The sequence below is a fragment of the Cyprinodon tularosa genome, unplaced genomic scaffold (assembly GCF_016077235.1).
Source record: "Cyprinodon tularosa strain WSP-4 unplaced genomic scaffold, ASM1607723v1 ctg127, whole genome shotgun sequence".
In the NCBI taxonomy this organism is placed as follows: domain Eukaryota; kingdom Metazoa; phylum Chordata; class Actinopteri; order Cyprinodontiformes; family Cyprinodontidae; genus Cyprinodon; species Cyprinodon tularosa.
In genome coordinates, this window is record NW_024038081.1 from 585135 (window position 1) to 597726 (window position 12592).

General features: G+C 40.1%; 1 protein-coding gene across 2 annotated transcripts in view; it reads right to left on the minus strand.

Moving 5' to 3' along the window:
* LOC119777761 (pro-neuregulin-3, membrane-bound isoform) overlaps window positions 1–12592 on the minus strand; it is a 625184-nt gene that overhangs the window by 123749 nt on the left and 488843 nt on the right. Inside the window, exon 4 of one of the 2 annotated variants that reach the window (XM_038276767.1) lies at window positions 11278–11280. The exons of the other annotated variant lie outside the window; for it this stretch is intronic. Coding sequence (XP_038132695.1) covers window positions 11278–11280 — 3 coding nt within the window. The remainder of the gene's footprint in view (window positions 1–11277; window positions 11281–12592) is intronic. 2 annotated transcript variants of the gene reach the window in all.

Genomic DNA, 12592 nt, shown 5'->3' on the forward strand with positions numbered 1-12592 from the left:
TCAATGGTTGACGCGCGTATAGGCGCAGCAAAAGGTCCCGCAGCGCGTTTTGAGCAGCAGGCGCAGCGCGTCGGGAGCGTTTAAGCATCTGACGCACCGCCAACGCGCTGCTGCTGCTCGAGATGGAAAAATTGAAGTTTTGCTGCTGGACGCGCCGCATCAACCAATCAGAGAAGCAGATCTGGGAGCTGACAGCGAGACAGACACAGCACTCTGATGACATATGATATTAACGCAAATGAAAAAGGCTGGATGGATGAGGAGATGATGAAAGCGTGGCTGAGGCAGGTGTATGTGAGGAGAACAGGTGGTTTTTTCCACGCATCACCATCGCTGCGTGCCCATCTCACAGCCGATGTGGGGAAAAAAAGGTGAATCAAATGAACGCTGTGCTCGCCGTTATCCCGGGGGTCTGACAAAGGAACTTCAACCGCTCGACATCGGTGTGAAGCGGCCGTTCAAAGTAAGGCTGCGAGCGGCGTGGGAGCGATGGATGACAGACGGAGACCACAGTTTCACGATAAGTGGAAGGCAGCGCCGGGCAAGTTACGCCACCGTTTGCGGATGGATTGTTGATGCTTGGACTAATGTGTCTGCTGGCTCTGTTGTTCAAGCTTTCGCAAAAGCCGGCATTATTTCTGAGGAGCTGCGCTGCACGGAAAGTGACTCTGACAGCGAAGAAGGGGAAACTGGCATGTCTGATTTAGCGCAGCTGTTTAATTCAGAAACAGAGGATGATGACTTGGATGGGTTTGATTAATACTTTGTAATAAATACGTGAATAAAGCACAATCATACTCAGTTTTGCTCTCACTCTATTTTTCTACCTGAACACTTAATTCAACAGCAGCCTCTGGGCGGGTCTCCTCCTCTTCACCGCGGTGGCTGGCAGGTGTTTTTTCATCTAAATAATCTAAATCTTGCAGCTATATTTGCTGTGATCAGTGGGAATAAAGTAGTTTTAATATGTTTTTAAGTGAGAAAGGCCACCTGAAAACTTCATAATTGCAGTCAGTTCATCCAGATTATCTATTTCTGTCGGAGGCGCTCAGACCCCCACATACCAGCGGTGCACCGACAGTAGAAATCCCTTCAACAGCAGCCTCACCGCGGTGGCTGGCAGGTGTTTTTCATCTAAATAATTTAAACTGCAGGCACCAGGATACCGGTAATAAAAGCGAACATATTCCGTCGGCAGGTTTCAGGATTTTAAGTCAATTTAGGAGTGATCACAGCGCTGTGTCATCTGCGATGTGTCTGTCTCACGGCCAGCTCCCAGGTTTGATTAATACTTTGTAATAAATACATGAATAAAGCACAGTCATACTCAGTTTTGCCCCCGCTGTATTTTTAAATACGCAGTAGAGCTATTTAAAGGTAGTAGAGGACATGTACCTGTATATAAAAAACGCGCCCTATAGTCCGGTGCGCCTTATGTGTGTGTTAAATACAGAAATGGCACACATAACTGAGACTGCGCCTTTTAGTACGGTGCGCCTTATGGTCGTGAAAATACTGTACTTTAAGCAAAGATGACAAACATGTTGATGTAGCATGTTGTTACTACAAGTTAATATCAAAGTGATTGAATTGTATTTTAAAGGTAGACAGTGCTCATGGAGGGTAATGTGTTTCAAAGAGGAGAGCCTCAAACTGGATAGTTGCAGCTTTTATATAGCATGATTGTGACATTTTTACCTTGGATATTAATATATATACAATCATACAATGCAAAAAATAGAAAAATCGAACATAGTATTGTTTTATTTACTGTGGACACCTTACCCCTCCACCTCCACCAGAATCTTTAATCTCTTGGATTGACTTTATAAGCAAGAAGCTCTTGTAACCATTGGACATCAGCCTGAGAATGGGGTATGCACAAGATGTTTCATATTTATCAAACCATGCACATGCACAATTTCAAAATCAACATTTCTTGATAAATCACACCTTTGCACAAAGCTTCAAGTTCCTCTAATTAACCAAATACAACCATAAATGTACCCTGCAAAGCATTGCATGAATGCAATTATTTATTGAAATAAGCCAGCTGATCCGTGTTATTTATCAGCTACCAACGGATACTGCAGTGGTGAGAGAAAAAAGTATAATTAAAAGACTGAGAAATTGATGAGATAAGTGAGGTTGAAAGTTGGAAGTACACTAGCCAAGCTGTAGTTTTGAGGTTTCATTTTATTTTTGAACACTGTAGTGCTTTTGGTCAATTCTAAATGTTAGTAAACCTCAAACCTGAACATTTAAGAAAAAAGATGTGAGATTTAGACTTCTTAAAAGAATATCTGTGTATGTGTGCAGAATATTATGCAACTAATTGGAAATAAAAAGTGCCATCTCACATCTTTATAAATAATAATACAAAAAGAAATAAAAATTTACAAAAGCACATTTCTACTATTTCAAAAAACCCTCAAAAACAAACAGTGATGATTAAAGCCACTCTTCTTTTCATTAACAGCCTTGAAATAATTGATTCTGCCATTTTCATGATCTGTGTTTGATCAAGTTTTTGTGTTGCAGCAACCAGTTTAGTCCTGTGGCCATTGATCGGGGAATGACCATTGTACTGCTGGCTGAGATTTTCACAAAAAACAGAAAGGCACAAAATAGAATCAAATAAAATGAGGTTAATTTATCTTTAAGGCAAGCAGGAACAACAAAAACATTAGATGTCAGAGCAATGTAGAAAATATCATCAATCAATTGGAATGCTTTTGCTTGTTTTCTCCTGACAACTTCTATATATGTGCCATCACAAACCTAAACATTTTCTGTCTGGAAAACTGAATTGGGAGTTTACCTCAAACCATGGGATTTGTGCAGATGAGATTTAGCTTTTTTTTTAGCAACAAAAAGGTCCCATTTTGGATTTTTTTTCGGGGTGAGTGGTCAGTTTGGTAGGGAGCAATTTAGTCTCTATGTTTTATAGCCGTGCCCTAAGAATAATTTACCTTCAAGTAACGAAAGCAACACTTAAATAGTAAAGCACTTAAGGTCTGTTATACCAAAAGCCATGATATTATTTTTTGGACATTGGGGAACAATGCCCACGCTACTTTTGTTGGAACATTGATTGCTGAAGATGCAGTTTTATTGCTGCCCCATCCCTCTCCTAAACGCTCCCAGAAACCATCATCCAGCAATATGTGATGCTGCCCCCCCCCACTGTGACGGGGATAAAAAGCTCTGCTCACAGATTTCCCATCCTCTTTACTTATGAATTTGCACAGAGAGTAGACCCACATCAGGAAGGACTTATACAACATGGCTAAATGGATTTCATTTCTCAACCACTGCTCAAGTTAATTAGTCCTGAAGCCCCTATCAGAACCAGATTGCTACATAACAGAGTACAGCAATCTCTCTAAGTCTCCAGGAATAACTACAAAGTCCCAGACTATGATTCAGAACAAGGAGACTACAACAGACCAACAGGCCATTGAATACAGACCCCTCCAGCATGAGCTTTCTGAACTTTGAAGATGCCTCAGTTTCCCAAAACCAAAGTCAAAAGACATTAAAGGTCAGGCAAAGAGGGAAAGAGTTTTGAGCTAAACAATTTGTATTTTTGTTTTTTTCATTACTTCCAGTATTTATTGTTGTGTAAGCAAGCCAACTAGAAGCTTATGGTAACTGAATGGGCCAACACAACTGAGCTGTTGTTTATAAAGGTGAAATAGACTTTATTTTAAGTAGGGTTTTAAACACCAGTATAACATTATAATTTGTGCTTCTTATTACATTTCATCTCTAAATATGACCAAAGCTTCCTCTGAAATTGAATCCTGTCATCTCTGCTAGCTACTACCATTGTTTCATCAGACGCAGCTTAAGAAGCTTACATTAACTATTACCTCAGGAACAATCACAGAAAGATAATATTCAACTGTCTAAAACAGGAGTGCTCATTACGTCGATCGCGATCTACTGGTTGATCGCGAAGGCAGTACTGGCCGATCGCAGTGTTATAAAAATAATTGTCAGCCTATCAAACATCCCAATACTTGATTGACATACAGAGCAAAGATTTAGATGACAGCTAAATGCAGAAACGACGGCGCTAGCAAAGCAAAACGTACAAGCTAGTTAGAAAATTGCCTCAGATTTTAAGCCCTTGGTAAAACATATGCTGACCAAAATGAGTGAGAAAGCTGGACTGAGTAAAAAGGCAAAAACATATCACTTTATGGGAGGTGGACTTTTTTTTCCCAATGTCATTTTCAAAGAGCGTTTGCCTCATCTGCCATTTTCGGACTGTTGATGGAAAATACGACATCGACTTTCCGCCGAAAAAGCCAGCTGAGAAAGAGAAAGGTGGAGGAATTAAAATCCCAGTTGTCCAGACAGCAGCCGTTTTTCACTCAACAAACTTCAAAAGCAAAAGCCGCCACCGAAGCATCGTTCCAGGTGAGTCACGCCATCGTTAAAAACATGGATGAACATTTGGAAATGTGCTTAAGGCTGGCTGTCAGCAGTTACTGTCATGACTATGCGTCCCTGGCTGATTCAATTCAGTGAAAGTCATCAAAGTAACTCAGGTAATTAGTAAAAACTGTAAATTATAATTTATTATGTGTGTTCTACAATATTGGCTTATTCAGTTATGCAAGAAACATCAATCTACATTGTACATACAAAGAATCCTTAATAAATTTGAAAATAGTATTATGTTTTGCATTTTTGTAGTGGGTAGGTAGATCATTTTGACTTGTTTTTTCATTAGTAGCTCACATGTTGGAAAAGTGTGAGCGCCCCTGGTCTAAAAGCGTATTCATTTTTGATTCAAGCTAATAATATAATTTAATAAAATGATATTTGAACAGATAAAGCTTTATTTACCTCTTGGAGTTGCATTTTGAATTGGTTTGAACACATTTCAATTGCTCTAAATGAGTTAAAAACTAATATAACCTAATTTTAAACCTTTCCAGATAGCTTTATATGTTTACATAGTAGCTTAGTTTATTTTCGGTTTAGTTACTGCAGTCAAAGGTTTTAGCTGATTTGATTGATTTAATTGATGTTTGATTTGGAGTTACATTTTATTTTGTTAATACATTTCTTATATTTTAAAAGGAAGTTATTCGGAATGAATTTCATATGTGTTAAGAGTTCTCTGTAAGTCGGGTAAAGCCCAGTGTTTCATACACTTTTACCTGCTATATAATGAAGGAAAAAAAGAACAGAGATACTGTATCGTACACACAAGTAATCTCCTGGCTCACATCCATGACTCAAGTTCACATCACCCCCATGAGTCACATCTCCACTGTAAAACTCTGTGACATGCCTTAGATTGTACAAATGTCTGTGTCCACTGTCTATATGTGCTGAATATCTAGCTTGATACACTAGTTTGAAGTCATTGCTTTTTTATCGACCGCTTTTCTCTCCCTCCAAACACCCACACGTTCTTTTAGGCCTTGCTTCCTCGTGACATTATATGAATAAATGTCTCCTGCTGTATTGATTGGCTAATTTTCTGCAGGTCAGGAACCACTGCAGAGCATCGCCTCCGACACTCAGGGGTGCATCAGCCTTCGCCCGTGGACATTTCATTTCATACAGGATATCCTCACTCGTCAAGCTTTTTTATTGTGTTATAAAAAAAAAACAAAAATGTGCAAGCACGATGGCAATTGTAAGGCAAAGCACTGAGAACTCAATAGAGCTTATGTTGCACTTTCCTTAACTCAGCTGTTATGAAAGCATGAAGCTTTAAACAATATCACATTTAATGCTTCTTTATTTTCTAGATTCAAGCATTCCGCCCAATCTAACACACAGCCTTTTGTTCAGAACTGAGCTTGCACGATTACTTTAATGTTGCTGCTGCCATGCACAGAGACCTGCAAAGCATGTAATGAAATCTCAAACATAGTTTGAACTAAATTTGCCTGTAGATTTAAGCCTCCAACTCCTTCTCCTGGTCTCCAGGGAGTGAAATGGTGTATGAACTTCAAAAGGGAACAGGCTGATCCTGACTCTCTCTTTCTCTCTGCATCATAAAACCAGACTGTCTTGCCTCTGAGACTTTTGATTCCAAGGGGCTGAATATATTTTTCCAATGGGGGTGAGACAATGATTGCAGCAGGGTCCTGTGAGATGATGAAAACAGTAAAGGCAAGATCTTAAGGAAAGGTGAAGGAGAGAGGAAAGCACTAATCAAAGAGAATATGAGGCAGAGGTCTTATCTTTGTCTGCTGTTGAATACTTTTTATCCAATATAAGTTCTTCAGTGAGCTGTAAAAATAAGAAGCAATACAGTTTTAACAACACAAAGCTGCTGACAATGACAGGAGATTGAACTCATTTTCTTTGCACTATAAAAAAAAAGCTTTGACATAGTGCATATGAGGATGACATCACAAGCTTGTGTCGCTTTTTGATGGATTCAAGGAAAACCGACTAAACCTATGATCTCTCATTCAACCTCTCAGATGACTACAGTGACAAGTTATGTTCAGCCTCGCCAGGTTTTTTCTGAGCTAAACGCAGATCAGTGTGTCGGATGTCGCCTTTTCTGCGGCAATGATCTGTCAGATTTTATGCAAGAGTTTAGAAACATTAACTGCAGACCTTATTAGGGCTTGCTTCTACATAAAAAAGGCTAAGCTTTCAAAGTTTTATGAACAAAACAGCAATAAAATACTCAGTGTCTACAAAAAGCATTACAAGCAATACACTTGCTCCAGTGCTGAGAAGTTTAAAGCCTTTTCAATGTGTTAAATCTTTCTTTGCTGCTGTGGAAGCCAGGACCCTTCTCATTTTTACTATTTTTATCTCAGTAAGTGATTCATGTTTAAATAAAGAGAAAGATGAAAGGAAAATTGTTAAGTCCTAAATGATATCCAGAAGGGGTGGGAATTTGGAAGAATTCGGCAACACCATTAGTATCACGATATGATTTATCATGATATATCCTGATACATTAACAAAGATAATATATAGCAATTTTTATAATATTTTATCTCTGAAAAACCTCTAGAGATGTCATTGCTCTAATGCAGCTGGTCCAGAACAGCTGACTAAAAGGCTCCTAATGAGTGCACTGCCTTTTAGTGGCTCGTATCTCATGAAATATTGTGATATTAGTAATTTGAATCAATGAAAATATCTGATAAAATATCTCAATATTTGACAAAACCTTTTTTTTTTTTTCATCCATCCAATTTCCTTCCTTTTCCTTTCCTTTCCTGCTGGTGCCTATCTCCAGCTGTCTACGGGTAAGAGGCAGGGTACAAGCTGGACAGGTCGCCAGTCCATCACAGGACAACGCAGAGACAAATAGGACAAACAACCATTCATACACACACTCACACACTCACACCTAAGGACAATTTAGAGATGCCATTTAACCTAACAGTCATGTTTTTGGACTGTGGAAGGAAACCAGAGTACCCAGAGAGAACCCACGCATGCTAAGGGAGAACATGCAGCCTTCATGCAGAAAGACCCCGGGCCAGGAATGGAAGAACCTTCTTGCTGCGAGACAGCGCTGCACCACTGAGTAGTGAGTTTTTTTCATACTGTATACCCCTCATATCTGGGGCTATATTTAATGGCGCGGCCCTCATTCCTGGCATTTATGCAGGGCAAAGCATAACATTTCTGCTAGCCAAGTGTATGTCTTTCTATCATTCCCGTGGTGGAGATGGACAATATTCAGAAGGGTGGGGAGGCAGAGAACAATATGCATTGAGGGGTAGACAAAAACAAAAGAGACAGTTCTGGGTCATTTTACACTTATCTCACTGTAATAACCAAAAAAAAAAAACACAATGTCTAAGCTTTGGGTTCTGTGGGGATCATCTTATCTATTCGTTGAACCACATGGCAATCTTTGTAATCTGCTCACCTAACACCAATAATTATTGTCTTTCCAATCATGTGTATTAGTCGTGTTTGTGTATCTAGTTAGCTTCGGTTTTAGTCATTTGTTGTTACTTCATTCAGTTCATTCTGTTCACCATATACTTTGAAAATGGCAGAGAGTCACAAAAAGGTTTTACAAATATATGAGAAATAGAGGAAGGAGGTCAGAAGACAGAACTAACAGTGGAGATTTTTTAATGTCATGGCAGAATACGAAGACCAGATGGCTCAAACTTCTGGGGACAATTCTCGTTTTGGATCACCTGTCCGTGGCTAAAGCTGCTGTCCTCGGTAATGTCTCTGATTTAACCATGTTTATCAATAACAGCGTAGACTGTTATTACATTAGAAAGAGCTGGTTGCGCCACTATTAACATAAAGATAAGGAACAGAGCACACCACTTTAAAGCAGAAGAAAGAGAAGCAGCAGAAGTTCGTTGTCACAACCGGACACAACTGATGGTAGCTGCCCTGTGTTATGGGAACTATTTCTAATTCATTTTATTTGGGCTGATATTTGTGCTAAATGATTTTTTTGTACCCAGGTTAAAAAAAGGTCTTCAATATGTTGCGGTTTACTGTGTGTGAAAATGAAAACTGAAACATAAACCAAGATAATCAACAAAAAGTAAGACAAGACCACAGGTTGCAGCTAGCATGAGTCAAAGACACTCAGACAAAATGCAACAGAATGATTGAAAACTCCTTGTAAGGCGCTAATCTTGTATGGTGATTGTCCAAGTGTTTGTCTAAAGATGCTTAAGAACTGATTAGTTTGTATTTTCAGGTTGTGAGTTATTAGGTGTGCATTTCTACCTCTCAGTTTGAGGCAGTAACAAGAAAATTAAACCAGACAAGATCTGCATAGCAATGATGGAGGAAGAGATAACCTGTTTAATGTTAATTTATTACGTTGTTTTTGCTTGAAGGCCCAAATATTTTCGTAATTAGCATTTTTAGTATTTCATATATAATAAAAACAACAATAATAATCGTTCCATTTTCTGTCACGCTTCATCCTAGCTGGGGTTGTGAGGGGTGCTGGTGTCTATCTCCAGCTCTCAATGGGTGAGAGGCGGGGTTACACCCTGGACAGGTCTGCAGTCCCTCGCAGGACAACACAGAGACAAACAGGACAAACAACCATTTACGCACACACTCATACCTAGGGAGAATTTAGAGAAGCCAATTAATCTAACAGACATGTGTTTGGACTGTGGGAGGAAGCAGGAGTACCCGGAGAGAACCCACGCATGCTCAGGGAGAACGTGAAGAAACATGAAAAGAATGGAAGAGATAATGATAATAGTATGTATGATGAGATTATACCAGATAACCCCAGTATCCCATCTAGAAATCAACTTTTAATAAGTTTGTGAAACATAAATCTTATTTTTACTTTTTAAATCTAAGTGTTCTGACTAATCTGAACTCAGTAACCAGGCAGACACACCTGGATTAATCGGCTTGTCCAGTAATCAAAGACAGGAAACAAAGGAGCTGGATCAAGTTCAGGAAGTAGTGGAGCTATGCATAGACCCCATTAGTAGGAGAAATGAATCTGCTTCAGATGCAAAACCCCCAGATGTGGTCAGTTGTTAAAAAAACGCCCAACGATGATAGCCCACTGCTCCCCAAGGGAGTGGTTTAAATGCAGAGGTACATTTCTCAAATGTGAGATCAAATATTATTATTATTATTATTTTCCTCATGTCACACTCCCCTCAGGGTGTGGCAGAACTCTTTAGGCGTCTCAAAATTGGGGAGCCCTGGCAACCAATCAGGACCATCCTGTAATGATTGTGGCACATTTTGAATAACTTTTTTTTTTTCTCTTTTTGCTCTACTCTGCTCATTGCTCATTAGCGCTCATCACATCCAGCAGTTCCTGGTGCTATTTAAGCGTCTGGCACCAGCCTTTGGTGCCAAATTATTCAAGCTTCCCAGCGAGACTAACTCTAGTGTTCCCTTTTTTTAGTTCTGCCGGTTCCTGATCTGTTATTGGCCTACGGACATTTTCGTTTCTTGACCGCCCCTGTTTGCTATGTTTGCCTTTTCTGCTCTCTCTGGACTGTTCCCTGGATTCCACCTGGTGCTGACCCATGACCTGTGTTCTGACAACATCTTCTGACTGCTGAAGGACGCTGTTTCTCTTCTGTCCTGGATCTTTTGTGCCAGCTCAGTAAAAAGCAACGGAGTTCCGCTTCTCTGGACGACACTCCTTCTTCTGGGCACAGACTGAACTTTGCCAGGTTGGAGGCTTTCATGCTCATTATTATCCATCGTTTGAGTTTTGAAGTCACTGACCTGAGCCTCTATTCCTGCAGAATGTCCAGTGAGTCCGCCGCAGCAGACGAGCAGCCGCACCTTATGTTAATAAATGTTCTTTTGAAAATATCTCTGTCTGTCTCGTCTGAATTCTGAGTCCTATGTTCTAACCTTGCCTCTTCTTGCCCCAGTTTCTTTTCGTGGTAGGCAGAAATTGATCTACTCAGCAGGAGTCATGCTTGTATTGGACTACTAGAGATAACATTACATATTATTATGACCTTAAAAACTGAGATGTGAGGAACAAACACCACTTATAAACTCAAATAACAAAATGTAAATTGGGAGAGCCAATCTACAGGCACAATTACTAACTTGTCTAGGTGTTGTTTAAAAATATTGATAATTCTATACAGTTTTGAAACCTTATCTTTATTTACTGAAAAGGGCTTTAAAAATCCATTATCTTCCGCTCTTGCAATTTCTCTTTTTGCTTGACACAACATTTTTACTCTGCTCATGTTTTATTCACAATTTCTTCGATTTTGATCTTTTTTCTCCCGTCTTGGTTTAGCGAGGGCATCCTCAATGCCACCCCCCCACCCCTTAGAGAACCTGAGACAGTGTGATAACCCGTCTCAGGAGACGTGGCTACTTTCATCTCCTGGCTTCCTCCCGTCAGAGACTACTGTGTGCCAGAAGGACTTGGCAGTGTTGTTTTGTCCCACCGCGGAACCTTTTTTTTTAAGTGCCACCATCCAGAACTGAGTCTGTTTGCAGGCCGCCTGTTCTCATATTAGGAGATGACTTGGACAGAGTATTGGAGGCTGAGCGGTACAGATGAGAGTTGACGGTTGGACAAAATGTGTTTTAACAAAAGGATGTCACGTAGGAGGTTAGCAGGAGACAGATGAGGGGCATGAGGGCACTCTGAGGGGGGAAAAGTCTAGGGATAGGGATGTCGACACTGATGCAAGCTCGAGCAGGAAACACACCAAGGAAATTAGGATCTTATTAACTGCAAGCAAAGTCAGGGGAGAGTGATGCTGTAACAAGACTATGTGGAAAGAGGAGAAGACATCATCTGCCACTCTTTGCCACCTTTGCACTTACCAACTTTTTGAAGCAGGTGGTGGTTGGACAAAATAGGAAAGAAAAAGAAGCACTTATTAATGGAGAACAAAAGGCAGGACGTTTTACAGAAGGCTGATAGAAGCCACCTGGAAATACGGCCGTCATACTACTTCTACAAAAAGATTTCTGGTTTAAGTTTAATTAGGTTTAGCTGGAGCGGATGAACAATTAGGAGTACCTAATTTTTCAACAGAAGAAAGATTATATGGTTCCTCAAATTCCAAAAAAATCCCATAATTTCCGATGTTATTGCCATCTTCCACATGTGGTTTACATTTTTCATATATGATCGAGCATGTTGTTATTGTATTCCATGTGCGATTCAACATCTGAACACATGTGAAACGTGTCATGCATTTTTCTTACATGAGCACCACATATTAATAGTTGTTTTTTTCCCATGTGAATATCCTTAGATGGTGCTGTGTGATACTGTTTTAGCATTATTCACTTTCTGTCTCTCTATGTTATGTATTTTTTTTCTTATGATGTTGTTTGAGTATACATTTTTAAACATGTCCATAATGGAATAATTTTACAAAATATGCACAGACAGCAATCAGCAATGTCAATCAGTTAACCAGTTGGATTTATACCCTTGCAGAGAAATATTTTAATTTCACATTTGAAAATCAAGATCAGATCAGATGTGTTACACGTGTAATTCCCATATATTTTCAACCAGATGTGAACATCAGATGTGAAACATTTCAAGTTAAAAGGCCGTGTGATTGACATGTTCCCCTTTAAACGGTCGTGGGTTGGAGTCTCAGCAGAGACTCCCAGACCTCCCTTTCCCCAGTCATCCCTTCTAGCTCTGCTAGAGAAGACAGAGGCATTCAAGGGCGAACTGAGAAATATACTATAGTTCCTCCAGTATTTCTTGGGCCATCCCAAGGAAGGCATCCAGAGGGCATTAGAAAAAGATGTCAGCAAATCCGCTTTGCTGCCCCTATCAACACCTTGGTTTATAGATGTTGGAGATCGGCCTGTTTTCCAGTGTAGTCCTGTTTCTCTGACTGTGACTAACTGGATGTGCTCTGTTCATCCTCTGACATGGGAGCTGGCTCGGAGCTCGTCTGCCTGGCTGTGTGTTTCCTGGACGGGGCCGCCTTTTACAGTTGCCTTTTGTATCTATGCTTCTTTTTCTATGTCTGCTTCTGTCTCCTTGAACCCCAGTCGGCCTCGGCAGATGGCCGCTCACACTGAGCCTGGTTCTGCTGGAGGTTTCTTCCTGTTAAAAGGGAGTTTTTCCTCTCCACTGTCGCTACAAGCATGCTTAGTGTGAGGGATT